General features: G+C 52.5%; 1 protein-coding gene across 4 annotated transcripts; it reads left to right on the top strand.

The window, feature by feature from the left end:
* The first annotated feature begins 156 nt into the window (after positions 1-156).
* On the top strand, positions 157-17,160 carry SWI5 (SWI5 homologous recombination repair protein). 4 transcript variants are annotated; one of them, XM_059141492.1, is made up of 6 exons: positions 157-343; positions 639-687; positions 2,761-2,882; positions 4,558-4,652; positions 7,888-7,960; positions 17,145-17,160. In XM_059141492.1, coding segments are annotated over exons 1-6 (438 nt in total). In that variant the 5' UTR covers positions 157-245; the 3' UTR covers positions 17,146-17,160. The 4 variants fall into 4 exon arrangements, with proteins under 4 accessions (XP_058997475.1, XP_058997474.1, XP_058997477.1 ...); XM_059141491.1 differs by lacking the exon at positions 17,145-17,160 and adding an exon at positions 9,019-9,236; XM_059141494.1 differs by lacking the exons at positions 7,888-7,960; positions 17,145-17,160 and adding exons at positions 5,945-6,009; positions 6,215-6,555 and having other exon boundaries at positions 158-343.
* The last annotated feature ends 119 nt before the right edge of the window (positions 17,161-17,279 follow it).

Raw genomic sequence — 17,279 nt, 5'->3', positions numbered from 1 at the left:
AGCAGCAGCTGGGTGGGCGTGGCCCCAATACTCGAATCCTATTGGCCAGAGGGAAAGATGAAAGGAAAGGGGGCGTGGCCAGACGGCCGCGGGCCCCTAGGGACAGGCGGAGTCACAATAAAAGCTGCGCGCGCAGCCGCTGTCTCCGCCCACCTCGAGGGAGGGGCGGGGCTTAAGGTGGCAGGTTGCGCGCGCACATCTCCCCATCTGACCGTTCCCGGCCTCCGTCATAAGATTCTAAATACATGGCGGGCCTGAGGGGCTGCTCTTCCGCCCTCGCCCTGGACCCTCCTGCACTACATCCTCCTCCGAGACGGGGGCCTCGGACACCAGGGCTCCGGAGGTGGGCAAGGAGCGGAGGGCAGGGCGAAAGGGCATCCCTTCATAGTCCCCTTCCGGACTCCCCATGGCCCTGCCCCAGCCTCTCCCATCCCAGAGATCACTTCCGGAAACCCCCATCTAGCCCTCCACACACTCCCCCTCTCAGAGTCTCCCCTTCCTTGAGGATCCCTACCCTGATAACGGACCATAACTAACCCCTTTCCCAACTCCTAACCTCCCACACCACCCACACACCCCTTTCCACCCAGAGCCGACTCTAGGCTCAATCGGCATTTTCCCCTCGGATTCCTCTCCAGGACTCAGCCAGGACTTTCCAAAAGTTGCCGCGGGACCTTCCGATCCCCTGTGAGTATGTCTATGCACCCCTCCCTTCTCATCCCAGCCCCGCCTCTATCCCCAACAGTAGCTGACCCACCCCAGCCCTCTTCAAACCTTCCCCCAGCAGACCTTGTTCTGCTGAGAAACTCCAGGTCATTTCTCAGTCCTTCCCCTTTTCATCCTCCCTGCCCACCAAGCTTCAAAGAAGAAGCCCTGTCCTGGCATTTTCTGGTGGTACCCCAGGCTCTCCCAATGGGCTCTGTCTCTCCTCCTTGCTGACAGCACCACAAGTGGTTGGTTTTTTGTTTTTTTTTTTTTAAGATTTTTATTTACTTATTTGACAGATCACAAGTAGGCAGAGAGGCAGGCAGAGAGAGAGGAGGAAGCAGGCTCCCCGCTGAGCAGAGAGCCCAATGTGGGGCTCCATCCCAGGACCCTGGGCTCATGACCGGAGCCTAAGGCAGAGGCCTTAACCCACTGAGCCACCCAGGTGCCCCCAAGTGGTTGGTTTTGAAGAGACCAGGATCCCCTCCCTCACCTGTCCCACCCCACACAGAAACCACTCTCATTCCCTCAGAGGCACGTGCTCTCTCCTGCCTTTGCCATTTGGTTATACTGTCCCTTTCTGGAATACTCTTCCTTCCAGCTCTTTAGCAAGGTGGTGCCTGCTCATCCTTTAGAGTAGAGGTCCCCCAGGGAAGCCTCACCCCCACTTCTGACTCATTCCAGTTGCTGAGACACTCCCTTGGCACACTGTACTTCACCTGAAAAGCACTTTTTCAGGCTGGTCGTTAGTTGATTAATTATTTGTCATTCACCCATTCATCTGACACGTTTTTGGTGGGGTTTTTTTTTTTTTTAAGATTTTATTTATTTATTTGACAGACTGAGATCGCAAATAGTCAGAGAGGCAGGCGTAGAGAGAGAAGGAAGCAGACTCCCCGCAGAGCAGAGAGCCTGAATCGGGACTCAATCCCAGGACCCTGGGATCACGACCTGAGCCGAAGGCAGAGGCTTTAACCCACTGAGCCACCCAGGCGCCCCCGCTTTCGGGGTTTTTTTTTAAAGATTTTATTTATTTATTTATCAGAGAGAGAGAGCACAAGCAGGCAGAGTGGCAGGCAGTGGGAGAGGGAGAAGCAGGCTCCCTGCCGAGCAGGGAGCCCGAATCAGGACTCAGTCCCAGGACCCTGGGATCATGACCTGAGCCAAAGGCAGATACTTAACCAACTGAGCCACCCAGGCATCCCTGACACGTTTTATTGAGTGTCTACTATGTGCCAGGCCCAGTGGGGACACAGTGAACAAAACTCTGTCCCTGCCCTCTTGGGGTTTACACTCCAGGGGCATAAGGCTGACAATGAACAGAATATTATTAATGAAATGTATATGTCAAGTGGTGATGGGTGTTAGAAAATATCAGGACAAAAGAATAGTGAGCCACTGAGGAGTGACCATTTTAGGCGGGGTGGTCTGCGAAGGCCTTCCTGATGAAGTGTGAGTAGAGCTTTAAATGAGATATCTGGAGGAAAAACACAATTATTTAGGGGCAGAGAGGGCAAAGATGAACTGCAGCCCCGGGGAAGGGGATTGTTACCCAATGGAATTATAAGCCCAATGACATCACAGACTTGAGCATCTGAGGTCTGATTTGGGGCCAGGATGGGCCCTTTAATTAGGACTAGGTGTGGCTAGGACTGAAAGAAAACCCCAAATAATGCTGGCCTAAACCCAGGCCTCTGTCTTGTTCCACTGCACCTTCAACATGGTTCTACCTATGGCCCAAAACATTGTTCAGCTCTTTGATTACATCCACATTCCAGCCAGCAGGGAGGAGGAAGACAGGCCAGAGAAAGGCGTACCCTCTCGCTGGAAGGACAATTCTCAGATGTTGCATACATAATTTATGATTAACTTCTACTTGCCAGAACTTGGAGGGCTACATCTAATTCCAAGAGCAGCAGGGCAGTGTAATCTTACTGTGGGTACGGGGTATTGGTCACCAAGCAGAAGGTGGGGCAGTGGTTGTTGAAAACAATGTGTAGGTTCTGAATTGTGGATAATGGGTCACTCTGGCTAATGACTTTGTGTGCCACTCAGCGGCCATCCCCCAAGTCTGGCCAGGCTGATGGGGCCGGTGAGGAGTCTCTGCACCTTGACATTCAGAAACTGGAGCAAAAGAGGGACCTGCTGGACCAGGAGATCGTTCAGTTAATATCTGAGTAAGTCTCTTTGGGTTCCTCAGCATGCTTAAGATAACTTTTAACCCCATGCCCAGTAACTGAAACCCAGCCACACTAGCTTAGTGTAAAACCAGGACTGTGTCCTGTGGAGGGATTCAATGTATCTCAGCAGCCTCTCTCGGGTAGGGGGTGGTCAGACCCAGGAGGAGCAGGAACAAGGGAATGGAAAGCTGTCCGGAACAGAGGGTATCATCCTCTCAATCCATCTCTGTCTCTGGTCCTTCTGGTCCTTCTCTGCCTCTGCTTCTGTCTGCACACCACCTCCATTCTCTCTCTACAGGTGGGCTCTCCAGGGCTTGGAGGAAGCTGGCTCTTCCCCAGCTCCTGGACTTTCTCACAGCTCTCGCTCCAGCCATGTGGCACAAACTGAGCAGTCTTTGAATGTGCATTTCACGCAGGAGGGGATCTGACTAGCCTGCGATGGCCAGGGTCACATAGCACCAGTGTGGCTGGGAACTGTTCCCCCAGGGCACAGGGAGATTTGCCTCCTGAGGGTAGGGTCTGTCTTGTCCATAGTAGGTCCTTAGTGAACATTTGTGTTTTTTTGTTTTTTTAAGATTTTTCTTTACTTACATGACAGAGATCACAAGTAGGCAGAGAGAGAGGGGGAAAGCAGAGAGCCTGATGTGGGGCTTGATCCCAGGACCCCAAGATCATGACCTGATCCGAAGGCAGAGGCTTAATCCACTGAGCCACCCAGGCGCCCCTTGTGTGTGTGTGTGTGTGTGTGTGTGTGTATTTTTTAAGATCTTATTTATTTGCCAGAGAGAGAGAGTACAAGCAGGGGGAGTGGCAGGCAGAGGGAGAAGCAGACTCTCCACTGAGCACAGAGCCTGAGCACAGATTCCAGGATCATGATATCAGGACCTGGGCCAAAGGCAAACATTTACCCAACTGAGCCACCCAGGCATCCCGTGAATATTAGTTCAATAGATGCCTTGTGGGACAGCTGGTGGCTCAGTCAGTTAAGCATCTGCCTTCAGCTCAGGTCCTGATCTCAGGTTCCTGGAATCAAGTCCTGTGCCAGCTCCTTGCTCAGTGGGGAGTCTGCTTCCCTCTCTGCCTGCTGCTGCCCTGCTTGTGTGCTCGCTCGCTCTCTCTCTGATGAATAATAAATAAAATCTTTAAATAGATGCCTTGTTACTCTCTGAACCTTGGATCCTCCTTAGCTTTCTTTTTTTTTATTTAATTTAATAAAGATTTATTTACTTATCTGTCAGAGAGAGAAAGAGAACACAAGTGGGGACAGTGGCAGAGAGAGGGAGAGGCAGGCTCCTCGCTGAGCAGGGAGCCTGACGCAGGACTCGATCCCAGGACCCTGGGATCATGACCCGAGCTAAAGGCAGACGCTTAACCAACTGAGCCACCCAGGTGTCCCTCTCCTCAGCGTTCCTTCTTTCTTTTTTTTCTTTTTTTTTTTTTTTTTAAGATTTTATGTATTTATTTGACACAGAACACAAGTAGGCAGAGAGGCAGGCAGAGGGGGAAGCAGGCTCCCCACTGAGCAGAGAGCCTGATGCGGGGCTGGATATCAAGACCTTGAGATCATGACCTGAGCCGAAGGCAGAGGCTTAACCCACTGAGCCACCCGAGAGCCCCTCTCCTCAGCTTTCTTAAAGATAGTCTCTCTCTCTCTCTCCACCCCTCACCCCAGAGGCTACAGTGTGGATGAACTGGAGGACCACATCTCCCAGCTCCACGAGTATAATGACATCAAGGATGTAGGCCAGATGCTGCTAGGCAAACTAGGTGAGCAACAGGGCCCCAGAGGAGCACCAAGGCTCGGAGGGAAGGAGTCTGCATTCCCTGGGATGTCTGGATCTTGCCCCTGGGCCCTCTAACTTGCCAGCCTTCCTATCCTCCTCAGCTGGCCCCTCCCCGAATGCCCCAGTGCAGCTGTACAGCTCTTGCAGGAGTCCCTGAGATCTCTTCCCTCAAGTGTAGAGCCCGCTTCAGTGCCCCAGGCAGGTTTGAACATGAACTTGCCTACCTGCTAGATTGAGGGCTGTGGTTCCTGGTCTTCTGGGGCCTACTCAGCCTTAAGTGGCTGACTTGCTCCAGAGGCAAAAGATCACAGAAGGGGGACTCTGTGACTTCAAGAAGTATTTTGTTCTTCCTTGAACACAGTCTGACTATCCAGAGGGCTCGGCCAAGGCACAGACACCTGTGTGCCTGGGTTGGTTAGGACAGTCCAGTTTGGAGGAAGTGAAGGCATGGATGGCCTCAGTCCGGTCACCTGGCTGGGGTCAGTGGGCACTCCAGCATTCAGCAGCCAGTGACTGTGTGGGACAGGGTGCGGGGCTGGGACATCTGCCTGGTCGCTGCGGGAGTTTAGCACTTCCTGTAGAATTGCCCCTCAGCATCTGGGAGTCTGTGTCGGGGAGGACTTCTCTGTTGCAGTGGGGACTGGGTCCTAAGGAAGGAAAGGGGACAACAGGAGGAGGGAAATACAGATGGAGAAAGGAGCATGGTCAGGCCCCAAGGAGAAAGGGAGGTGAGGGCACTGTAGCCTGGTGGTTAAGCGCATCAGCTCTTGGGAGATGGAACCTAGCTTGAGACCCGTCTTTCTCGGCCTGGGACCTGGAGAGGACAGAGCAGCCGCTCCTCTGAGGTGACATTTACTGAGCACCAGAGCTCTGCACTGCTCTGCAGGGTGTGGGGCACCCTAGTGAACCAGACACTTAAAGGACCCCGTTCTCATTTGACTTAGGCTTTGGTATTGGGGGAGGGGTGGGGAAAGGTCAGTAAGTGAAGGAACACGAACAGAGGAATTATAAAATGTGTTAAGTGTTATGAGGGAAACAAAGGCCAGAGATGGAGAAGAATATTGAGGTTTGAACAGGGTGGTGGGTAGGGAGGAGCTAAGGTGGTCAGGATAGGCCTCTCAGGAGACCCCTTCCCCTGGGAGGAAGAAAGGGTCTTTGAGGGAGCAGGAGGAATGGCACCACCAAATGGCCAGGGCATGACCCATCGGCCAGACTAAGGAGTAAGGGTTTTCAGCAGTCCCCAGATGCGATGTAAATATAAATTTGCCTTTTCAGCAGGTGGCTGTAGCTGCTCTGTGTGGAGTCCCAGGGTGCTTTGTTTGACTCCTCTGTGAAGTGGGGTAAGGGTTCAGTAAGTCTAGTTTGGGGTGACCAAGCAGAGCCCCCGGTGGTAGGGTCTGGAAGGGGTAGCAAGAGGATATGTCAGCCAACTAGGGGAACAGCGGGGAGGTCCAGGAGTGGGTCCTGGGTAGGTCAGGCCTTTGACCATTCTCCCTTCCACTCCTTCCAAGCGACATGCGTTCTTGCTTCTTTCTTTCCTTTTAGCCGTGATCCGAGGTGTCACCACCAAAGAACTGTATCCAGAATTTGGCCTGGATGTGAATGACTGAGCCAAGGCTCACAGCCCTTTGTCCACAGCCCAGTGAGACAGGCAGATTTCAACATGAGAGGCAGTGAGAGCCCAGTACCCACAGGCTTCCCAACAAGGAAGTGTCAGAAGCCGTTTTCTAAAGAACTCAGTTTGAATCAGGAGGGAGCCCAGACAAGAGCTGGACAGCGAAGAGCGATTCCCTGCTCCAAGTTTCCTGAAATGTCCCCAAGTTGTATCTGTGTGTGTATGTCTCCCATTTGTAAATAAACACACAAGCAATCTGGGTGTGAATCTATACATTGAGTCCCTCTCCTCTGGTAGCCCCCTAATCTTCCTCAGGAGAAGGAGAGCCTGCCTTAGATCATACCAAGCTTACATGTACCAAGCACGGTGCTGAGCACCTTACATCCGTTACCTCTACTGCCTTAGTCCATCCCATGAGAAATGAATATTGTTATCCCCCCCCCCCGTACAGATGAGCAAACTGAGGCTCAGAGAAGCAAAGTGACTTACCCAAGGTCACAGAGCCAGTAAGTGGCAGAGCAGAGATTCAAGCATAAGTCTCATTCTGAGGCTTATGGTGTGCAATACAGCCTTTCTGGGTTGGGGACCAGGCAGGGGGGAGCTGAGCGTGAGGCAGTGATGCTGGGGGAATTCTTCCCTTGTGTGTCCCATCTGCACAAGGAAGGTTCCAGTCCCGGCTACAGTCCTCTGCCACGGTGGGGCAAGCTGTCACTTCTCCCTTGTGTCTTGCTTGTCCTGATCCACCAGCACCGGCAGAAGGAAGACGAGTGTTGCAAGTGCCCGGTGCAATCCAGAATGGCAGGATTTCACACTAGACCCGCCAAGAGTTCTGACTGTCCCAGCTGCTCAGCTGGCTGTCCCTGCTGGACATCTTCTTGAGATCATCAGTGTGATAGCAGAGCTTGAGGGTAGGCCGTCATGAGGTGAAGGAAGCACAGTTTCTAAAAACCGGCCGTGTGAGTCAGACCTGGGTGTGGGTTCCGGCTCTGCCCACCTAGGAGCCATGTGATCACAGCCACTGTCTTGGCCTCTATCAGCAGAAATCACAGTAGTACCATATGCGGCGGGCAGTTAGCATTAACTGCCTCAGCAAACAACCCCACATCTCCGAGGCTGAGCACAAGAAAGTTTACTGATCAAGTCTGATGAAGGTCTGGGACCGCCCCCCACCCCAACCCCGGCCGCATTTTAGGGCTTCACCGCTGAAATCCACAGCAGGGAGCGGAGACCCGTCAAGTCTGAATCAACCCGTCCCCCATCGGCAGCCATCACTCCTCTCACAGACAGTTGTCCAGAACTAGCCACGGGGCCCAAACCCACCCAGGGAGACCGGGACTGGGAGAGGAGGGGAAGCGCCTGGATATGGGGCGGGGACTGGCTGTCGTCTGAGCCCCACCTGCCTAGCTGCCAGTGCCCGGTCTGAGCTCCTCAGCGGCTGACCTGACCCGTGCCCGTGCCCATGCCCCGGCCCCATCCAAGTGGCACACATTCACACACTCGTTCCGGATGCACGCCCTCCTTGCTGACCACGAGAGCCAGAGCGCTTTCCCATTTGGGGCCATTTCTTGCCATTTCCTATACCTTCACGTCATTGTGTCCACAGGTTTTCACAACCACCTGACACCAGACAGCTCCCATCATCCTCCTCACTTTGTAGAAGAGGAAACTGAGGCTTGGTGAGTGGAAGCAACTTGTCACACAGTGCCCAAGCGGGAACAAGAGCCCCGGTCTGTCTGGCTCCGGTCTGTCTGGCTCCAGACTCCGGCCTTCTAACCTGGGCCCCACACTGTGAGGCCTTCATGGGCTCTCCTCCCAGCCTGGGGGCCCTCTGAGGACAAGACTGTCGGATTCATCTCGATGACACCTTCCGTGCCTGCTCCTCACACGTACTTAGTATTTGCCTACTGAATGTGACCCTGATCCCAACCTCTAGATCCTGAGGGAGAACTAGTGATCTAATCTAAATGGAGATGGGTACGGGACAGGGTCAGGTTTTCGGAGTCTCTCACATGTCTGAAGTCCTACACAGCTGTCCCCTAACTTTTCCCTTGCAGCTTCCTGGGCCACATCACCTTCCAGTGTAGGAGGAGCAAGAGAGTTAGCAGCCAGGCTCAGGGTGAGGGAGGGAGCCCCTGGAGGAGAGGCCCCCACCCGCAGGTTCCCCCCACCACCTCGCCCCATTTCCTCCACACAGACAGCTGGCTTGTCATGTCTCTGTCCACACTGTGTCTCTCCATGCCAGGAGCTGGGAGCCACAGCCTCTGGGTCTCTGCCATGCAGTGTTCACCTGCCAGCAGAAGTCAGGGGTCTAAGAAATGACGCCAGTGCAGTTCGATCAAAGGCTGTTGTGGGTCACAAGAACACGTGAACAGCACCTAACCAGTTTGGGACACTGGGGAAATGTCACAGGGTCACAGGGTAGAGACAGCCATGCATGTACTGGGAATCAGCCAGACAAGTACATGGGTGAGGATTCCAGGAGGAGAAATGACATTGACAGAGGCCCTTAGGCAGAGATCTCAGTGGACCCAGGATGGGTACTGGGCACTCAGTCTCCTTGGACAGGGATTAGAGACAATTTGCTGACTATTTACTTGGATTCTTTGTGCGGATGGGACCCTCCTCCAGACACAGTGTTGACCCAGCTCTGCATTTGGGGCTGATCCTTTTTTGCAGGGAGATGGGTACAGTTTTTGTTTTCTGTATCTCACATTTCATGATCTAACTCCTACAGTTTGAAAAAAATCCAATGAGACATTAGCTCCAATGAAGATGTTAAAAGAAGACACATAGGGGGTGCCTGATGGGCTCGCTTGGAAAAGGGTGCAACTCTTGATCTCGGGGTTCATGTGTTTGAGCCCCATGTGGAACATGGAGATTACTTAAATAAAATGTTAAAAAAACAAAAATAAAGGACACCTCAGGGGCACCTGGGTGGCTTTTTGGGTTAAAGCCTCTGCCTTCAGCTTGTGATCCCGGGGTCCTGGGATCGAGCCCCACATCCGGCTCTCTGTTCAGCGGGGAGCCTGCTTCCCCCCCATGGCTGCCTCTCTGCCTACTTGTGATCTCTGCCTGTCAAATAAATAAATAAATATTTTTTTAAAAAAAAAGGGACACCTCACTGGCTCAGTCGGTTAAGGGTCTGACTCTTCGTCTCAGGTCATGATCTCAGGGTCTTTCAATGGAGTCCTGTGTCAGGCTCTGTGCAGGGCATGGAGCCTGCTTAAGATTTCTCTCTCTCAAAAAAATTAAAAATAAAAGAAGACACATAATTGAAAACAACAGGGAATGCCCCAAAATAATAATAACCCTGGGGCACCTGGGTGGCTCAGTAGGTTAAAGCCTCTGCCTTTGGCTCTGGTCATGATCCCAGGGTCCTGGGATGGAGCCCCGCATCGGGCTTTCTGCTCAGCAGGGAGTCTGCTTCCTCCTCTCTCTCTCTCTGCCTGCCTCTCTGCCTGCTTGTGATCTCTGACTGTCAAATAAATAAATAGAATCTTTTTTTTTAAAGATTTTATTTATCAGAGGGGCGCCTGGGTGGCTCAGTGGGTTGAGCCGCTGCCTTCGGCTCGGGTCATGATCTCAGAGTCCTGGGATCGAGTCCCACATCGGGCTCTCTGCTCAGCAGGGTGCCTGCTTCCTCCTCTCTCTCTGCCTGCCTCTCTGCCTACTTGTGATCTCTCTCTGTCAAATAAATAAATAAAATCTTTAAAAAAAAAAAAAAAGATTTTATTTATCAGAGAAAGAGAGGGGGAGAGAGCGAGCACAGGCAGACAGAATGGCAGGCAGAGGCAGAGGGAGAAGCAGGCTCCCTGCTGAGCAAGGAGCCCGATGTGGGACTCGATCCCAGGACGCTGAGATCATGACCTGAGCCGAAGGCAGCTGCTTAACCAACTGAGCCACCCAGGCGTCCCAAATAGAATCTTTTTAAAATAATAATAATAATAACCCTTACTCAAGACGGGAGGATTCTGGGTGTTTTCTCTTTTCTCATGTTTTTCTCTAGAGCAGGCTGCTATCACAAGGGGTGGTTCCGGTGCCAGAACCCCTACACCTCCCACCCGCTGACTCTCCATTCCCAGTCCAGCCAGTTAACCCTGACCTTTCTGGAATTAATCCTTTCTTTGCTTTGCTTTATTCCTTCCCTTTTTTCTTAACTCCGTACTAGTGATTTTGCTTGATTCTAAACTTATCCTCAACCCTAGTTCCAAATATTACTAGAGGTCATTTTTCCCTGGACCCTCGCCTCTTTGCAAAATACAGAAAGCCCTGAATCCCAAGACCTCTTGTGGCTATGTCCTTGTATTCTAGCGGTTATCCTGAGTTGCGTTTCTTCTGGAAGGCCTCGCATGGCACTGGGGCCGATCCCAGGTTCTCAAGCTGAGAATGAATGAATGAATACACCGCCCAGAACTCCTGAGACCAAGAAGGATGCTGGAAAGGAAAGCATCACCTGGATCCTTTCCTCTTTTGTGAGGTCAGGTCTGCCCGGTGTCATGGCAGGCGGAGGCCTCTAGGGGGCAGTATCTGCCCAGAGATGCGCCGAAGGCGGGGGAGGCAAGCCCTAGGAAGGCATTGCTGGGACGGTCCCAGCCTGCGGAGCCACTGGCCGAGGACAACCAGATCGTCAACACGCCCCACACAGAAGTGGGGTTCTCTCCGGCAGCAGCCCTCTCAGGAGTCTGGAGTGACCCCAACCCCTGCCACAGGCTGTAAGGAGCCCACTGGCTGTGAGATGCGGAGAGTAACAAGTGCTATTTCTCAGGGGGCGCCTCTGTGGCGGCAGCAGAGGGTACTTCTGTCACAGACCTCAATGGTTTGATCACATCTAGTGTCATCCTGACTCAAAAGCATTTACTATCCAGCCCCTATGGCACGAACACAACACAACCTGCATTGTCGTCATCCCTGGGGACGGAAAGGGGTCATTTCTGGACAGCCCACCCTCAGGGAGGCAGTGTCACCAAACAGCACCCCACTTGAGCTCTGCTCAGAAGGGGACGCATCGGGGAAGGAGTGTGGGCAGGAAGGCCAGGAGCCCAGGGCCCCACTGTGGTGGAAGAAGGGTGCCTGCAGCCACCCCTGACACCCGCCCCGGATGTCCTGGAGCCACTGTGATGAAAGTTCTGGGTCAGGTGGATGGGGACTGACAATAAGGTGAAAGGTGACAGCCACACAAACCAGTCACAAGCCGGAGGGCTCCCCAGAGAAGGGGTTGATGGTGGTAACAGCTACCCTTTACGAAACGCAGTTGGCCAGCCCCAGCGACATGCGTGTCACCAGGTACAACCCATCCGCACCTCCCAACCACTGAGTGCATTAGGTGGAGTCTCCCCATTTCCAAACAGCAGCTCAGGGGTGGAGTGACTCGCTCCAGGTCGCAGGGCAGATTAATAGCTGCACTGTCCGACCCCAGGGCCTGGCTCCACGGGGGGACATCCTGCCTCCCCAGCAGAGGCCCAGCCTCCCAGGAGTCTCTCGCCCACCATTACGAGTTGACAAAAGGAGTTAGAACCTGAACCCAGAACTCTCTGAGCCCTTAAGCTCAAGGTCTTAACCACAAATCTCCTGTGCTTCTTAGAATTTGTATCTGCCCAAGCCTTGACCTAGCAGCCAGGCCAGTGGCCAACAGTGAACAACCTTGGCCTTGACCCCTCTTTCCCAATTCGTCTGAGCAGGAGGCTTTGCTCCCTTCCCGGGAACCCTTTTATTCCTAACATCGGGATAGGACCGGACCCTCTCCCAACCTTTAGCTTCCTCAGCCTCTTGTGTTCATCCCAGAATCCCAAAGGATCTCAGCCAGAATGACCACCACAGCAGGTAACACCAGGAGAGCATTGCCGGACCCCAGGGCTAGAGTTCAGCGCGATTGTGTTTGCACGGATTCCTAAGAGGTACAAGCCTATTTCCGTTTCCCAGAAGAGGCAAATGAAACTCAGAGAGGGTAAGCCACTTTCCCAAGGTCACACATCTAAGAGCAGACTTAGAGGTTAAAGTTTCCAAAGATGTGCTCTTTAAAGTCCAGGTAATAATTTCCAAACCTCTTATTATCATAATTATCTGAAAGGGCTTTTTTGAAAATAAAGATTTGGGTGCCTGACTCCGCCCGAGGGATTCTGATTTTGTAGGCCTGGGGCAGGCCTGTATTTTTTTAACGAGCTCCCCAGGTGTTCTTGATCTATGACCTCTCTGGTGAGTGAGCCTTTGCGGTTGGTGAAATGGCTTCTAACTGCCAGTAATAATGTCGGATCAAACGCTGCCTCCAAACCAGCTATATTCCAACCCATCTAGAGTCCTGGTCCAGAAGATCCAGCTCTAGCTCAGACTCCGGCGGGATCTGATCTGCCTTCTCCCCAGAGCCCTCTCACAGGTCCCCGTGTTTGTTGGCTCGGCCACTTGGCCAGAGGGACCTGCCGCCCCACCCTCCCCCTGGCTCCAGCGGACCTGCCTGGCTGGTTTGCCGGGACCAGCTCCGCCCGTCTTGCCATCTTAGGGCTCCTCTTGCTTCTGACTTATCAGGGGCTCAGGAAGTACTTGCCGCGGTGGGCGGCGGGGACCGCGTGGAAGAGGGCTGGACGGGGAGTCTCTCTGACCGCAGGCTGCATTGCAGACCACAAGGGGCCTGGCAGGCACCCCCAGACAGCCCCCATCCTCCACCCCTGCTACCTACCGCCGCAGGTACCAGTCCCTCCCTGGCCACCCACCTGATGCTTGTCTCTCTCGGCCAACCTCCACCACCCCCACACAGGCACTTCTGTAGGGTGACTAATGTGGGCCCCTCCTGCTCGCCAGCCCGGCTCCATCGCCCCATCCTTCCTGCTAAGGTACTAGAAGGAGGGGGTGAGTTAGGGACTGACAAGATTCGCGGCAGAGATCCAGATGTGGATGATACGGAGTTGGAAAGAGTTCTTTGGTTTTGAAACCGTGGCCAAACAGAGGAAGTTCAGCAGGCCGTGCCGCGGACAGACAGTTGTGGGAGGCTGGGTTAGCGAACTTGGCCGGGCCTATACTGGAAGTAAAATAAAACATGTTGTGGCCACTTCCTGAGGGATCAGAGCTGTGAAGGCGGGTTTAATGATTCTAAAGATCCAGGCCATTGTGTCCGCTCATTATTATGATAATGCCTATGCACGTCCTAGGCGAGGAGTGCTAGGTCCTTCTAAGTTGCAGTGGGACAGTTCCGGAGCCGGGCTTCTGGGGTGGTAAAGTCTGGGGAGGGGTGGGGAGAGGAGGGCTGGGAAAGTAGGAATAAGAGACGGGGCACCTAGGAGAGGGAGTAAGGGGAGTGCGCTGGGTGGGCCTGTAAAGAGAAAATCCTTACCTTGAAAGCTGTGGTTATCTGGGCATTAATATCCAATACGCATGTTCTCAGGCACCGCTCTAAACTCTGGGGATGCAATAGTAGGAAAACAAATATCCCAGGGCTTGTGAACCGACACGCTAAGGCTGGGAAAAGACAATAAAGCAAATAAAAGATAAATCATCCTTTGGATGGTGCCAAGTGCCAGCAAGAAGAATAAACAGGGAAGAGTTGGAACCTGAAGCCTATAAAATTTGGGTCTCCTTCCCCAAAGACATATTGAATGAATTCTAGTTTAGGTCCTGGGCCCAAAAGGGGGCCTATTCTGGAGCAGAATACTTTTTCTAAGTATTTTTTTTTTTTTAAGATTTTATTTATTTGACAGAGAGACAATGAGAGACACCCAGGTGCCCCTAAGTATTTTTTAAAGATGTATATTTCTTTATTTTTTAAGATTTATTTATTTCAGGGGCGCCTGGGTGGCTCAGTGGGTTAAGACCTCTGCCTTCGGCTCGGGTCGTGATCCCAGGGTCCTGGGATCGAGCCCCACATCTGGCTCTCTGCTCAGCAGGGAACCTGCTTCCTCCTCTCTCTCTGCCTGCCTCTCTGCCTACTTGTGATTTCCGTCTGTCAAATAAATAAATAAAATTTAAAAAAAAAGGTTTATTTATTTCAGAGAGAGATCGAGGGAGCGGGAGGGGGGGTGGCGCAGAGGGAGAGGGAGAGAGAATCCTTGAGCAGACACCCTGCCCCTGCTGAACGCAGAGCCCAGCCTGGGACTCAATCCCAGGACACTGAGATCATGACCCGAGCTGATATCAAGAGCCGGCCACTTAACCAACTGAGCCACCCAGGCACCGCTAAAGATGTTTATTTTTAAGTCATCCCTACACCCAATATGGGACTCAAACTCACAACCCTGAGCTCAGGAGTCCTGTGTGTTTCACCGACTGAGCCAGCCAGCCGGGCTTCTGGGGCAGTCTCATAGAGGTTTTTGTGTTTGTTTTTGTTTAGCCGGGCTTCTGGGGCAGTCTCTTGGAGGTTTTTGTTTTTGTTTTTGTTTTATTTACATGTTAGAGAAAGAGCACACAAGCAGGGGGAGCAGCAGAGGCAGAGGGAGAAGCAGGCTCCTGACTGAGCAGGGAGCCCCATGCAGGACTGTGCCAAAGGCAGACACTTAACCCAACTGAGCGTCCCCTCTTTTTTTAAGAGCTGTTTCCCCCCCTCCCCGGGGTGGTTTTAAGTAGGGTGGGAAGGTGACAGTGGAGTGGAGACCCACAAGAGGGGACAGAGGGCGAGGAACAAGTGCAGACGGTCTTGAGATAGGAGCCTTTGAGGAACAGTGTAGAAACCCATGTGGGCTCCCTAGGGCAAGTGATGGAAAGGGAAGTGGTGGGGCTGGGGCAGCCGCAGACAGTGAGGGCCTTTGAAGGATCTTGGATTCGATTCTAGGGGAGCAAGGAAAAGCTTTGCGCAGAAAAGTAACAAGTCTGACTTGCATTTTTACAAAATCCCTCTGTCCACCAAGTGGATGGGTTATGAGGGTGGACCCGGGTGAAGGTTGGTCAATGGTCGGATTCTGAAAACAACAGCATTTTGAAGGCATAGCCAGCAGCATTTGCTAATGGATGAAGAATGGGGCGTGTGGGAAAGGGGGCCTGCTGGGATCTGGGCCAGAGCGACTGGAAGGGTGGAGTTGTGCTCCCTGGAACAAGGAAGTGGGGGGAAGATACGGAGCTGGGTTTGGGTTCCGTGAGGTTTGAGCCACCAAGAAGCGAGAATGCTGAGCGATTGGGATTTGGGGATGGAGCTCCCGGGGAAGATCAGGCCAGACATAGAGCTGGGGACATCCACCTTGTAACAACCCCTGGTTCCCAGAGCCATGTGATTTCCCCTGACATCATCTAGGACTGTGTGGGCGGAGAAAGGAGCTGGAAGGAGGCTGGGAGCACCAAGGAGGAGAACTCGGGGATAAGGGATCCCGCAAAGAAGACCAAAACGCACCCAGGGAGGAAGGAGGAGGCCCAGGGGCCAGGGGAAGGCCCTTGAAGACATCCCGGGGCTGGTGGGGGGGGCGGGGGAGGGCCCTTACTGTGATCTTGGCAGAGCGGTTTCTGGAGTGCAGCGGAGACTGGAAGTCTGGTTGGAGGGGGTTCAGGCGGCATGAGACAAGAACAGGGGACAGTCGCCAGAGACAGCCTTTCTGGTTTTGTTCTTAAAGGTGGTATAGAAACTAAGTAACTGGAGAGAGACCTGAGGTCAAGAAAGAGTTCATGTTTGTTTTTCTGTATGGGAATTGGTGGGGGTGGTCAAATATACTTAAGTTTGACCATTTTAAACCTTTTTAAGTGTAGTCCAGGGGCATTTCCTGTCCCCTTCTACTGTCTGTCTATATGACCTTGATGACCCTAGGGACCTCCTAAGTAGTGGAATCATATGACATTCTCTTCTCTTTCTTTTCTTTTTTTTTTTTTTTTTTTTTTTTTTTTTTTTAAAGATTTTATTTATTTATTTGACAGAGAGAAATTACAAGTAAGCAGAGAGGCAGGCAGAGAGAGGAGGAAGCAGGCTCCCTGCTGAGCAGAGAGCCCGATGCGGGACTCGATCCCAGGACCCTGAGATCATGACCTGAGCCGAAGGCAGCGGCCCAACCCTCTGAGCCACCCAGGCGCCCCTTTTCTTTTTTTTTAATTCCTTTTTTTTTTTTTTTTTTTTTTGACAGAGAGATCACAAGTAGGCAGAGAGGCAGGCAGAGAGAGAGGGGGAAGCAGGCTCCCCGCTGAGCAGAGAGCCTAACGTGGGGCTCGATCCCAGGACCCTGAGACCATGACCTGAGCCAAAGGCAGAGACTCAACCCACTGAGCCACCCAGGCACCCCAGTATTTGTCTTCTCATAACTGGTTTGTTTGAGTTAACATCATCCTCAAGGCTCATTCATGCTGTGGCAGGTGCCAGGACTGCCTTCCTTTCTCATCCTTGAATAATATTTCATTGCATGGATGGACCACATTTGATCTTGAACTTCCTTCCCATGGACATGGGCGTCATTTCCCTCTTGGCTACCATGAATCCTGCGACGCACGTGAGTGTGCAAATATCCGTCCGAGTCTTTGCCTTCAATTCTATGTTTAATTTTTTGAGGAACTGCCATGCTGTTTTCTACTTGCGTGTTTTTAAATTTTTTTAATTTTTATTTATTTGAGAGAGAACAAGCAGGGGCAGTGGCAGGCAAGGGGGAGGAAGAAACAGGCCCCCTGCTGAGCAGGCAGCCCTGATGTGGGACTCAATCCCAGGACCCCAGGATCATGACCTGAGCCAAAGGCAGATGTTTAACCAACTGAGCCACCGAGGGGCCCCCCATTGTGTGTTTTTAAGATATGAGATATAGAGGCACATGTGTATGCTGATGGGAATGATCAAGGAAAAAAGAGACAATCCTGAAGCCCAAGAGACAGGGAATTGCCAGGGTGATGACCTTAGCTCAGGAGAAACGGTAGGGTCAGGTGCACAAGCCCAGGCATACCTTGTTGTAGCACACTTTGCTTTATTGTGTTTTGCAGATACTTGTTGTTTACAAATTGAAGGTTTGTGGCAATCCGGCATTGAGTCCTACTGGCGCCATTTTTCCAACAGCACTTGCTCACTTTGTATCCCTCCGTCACGGTTTGGTCATCCTCTCAACATTCCAAACTTTT

The sequence above is a fragment of the Mustela lutreola genome, chromosome 12, assembly GCF_030435805.1.
Source record: "Mustela lutreola isolate mMusLut2 chromosome 12, mMusLut2.pri, whole genome shotgun sequence".
NCBI classification, from domain to species: domain Eukaryota; kingdom Metazoa; phylum Chordata; class Mammalia; order Carnivora; family Mustelidae; genus Mustela; species Mustela lutreola.
Note: the sequence above shows the minus strand (reverse complement) of the source record. Positions and strands in the feature narration are given on the sequence as shown.

What these genes read in the sequence shown, in the direction of transcription:
- SWI5 (XM_059141491.1), top strand. Translation starts at nt 246, where the DNA reads ATGGCGGGCCTGAGGGGCTGCTCTTCCGCCCTCGCCCTGGACCCTCCT. An exon ending in GCGGGACCTTCCGATCCCCT is followed by an intron (nt 688 to 2,760) that starts GTGAGTATGTCT and finishes TGTGCCACTCAG; the next exon opens with CGGCCATCCCCCAAGTCTGG. An exon ending in GATGCTGCTAGGCAAACTAG is followed by an intron (nt 4,653 to 7,887) that starts GTGAGCAACAGG and finishes TTGTGTCCACAG; the next exon opens with GTTTTCACAACCACCTGACA.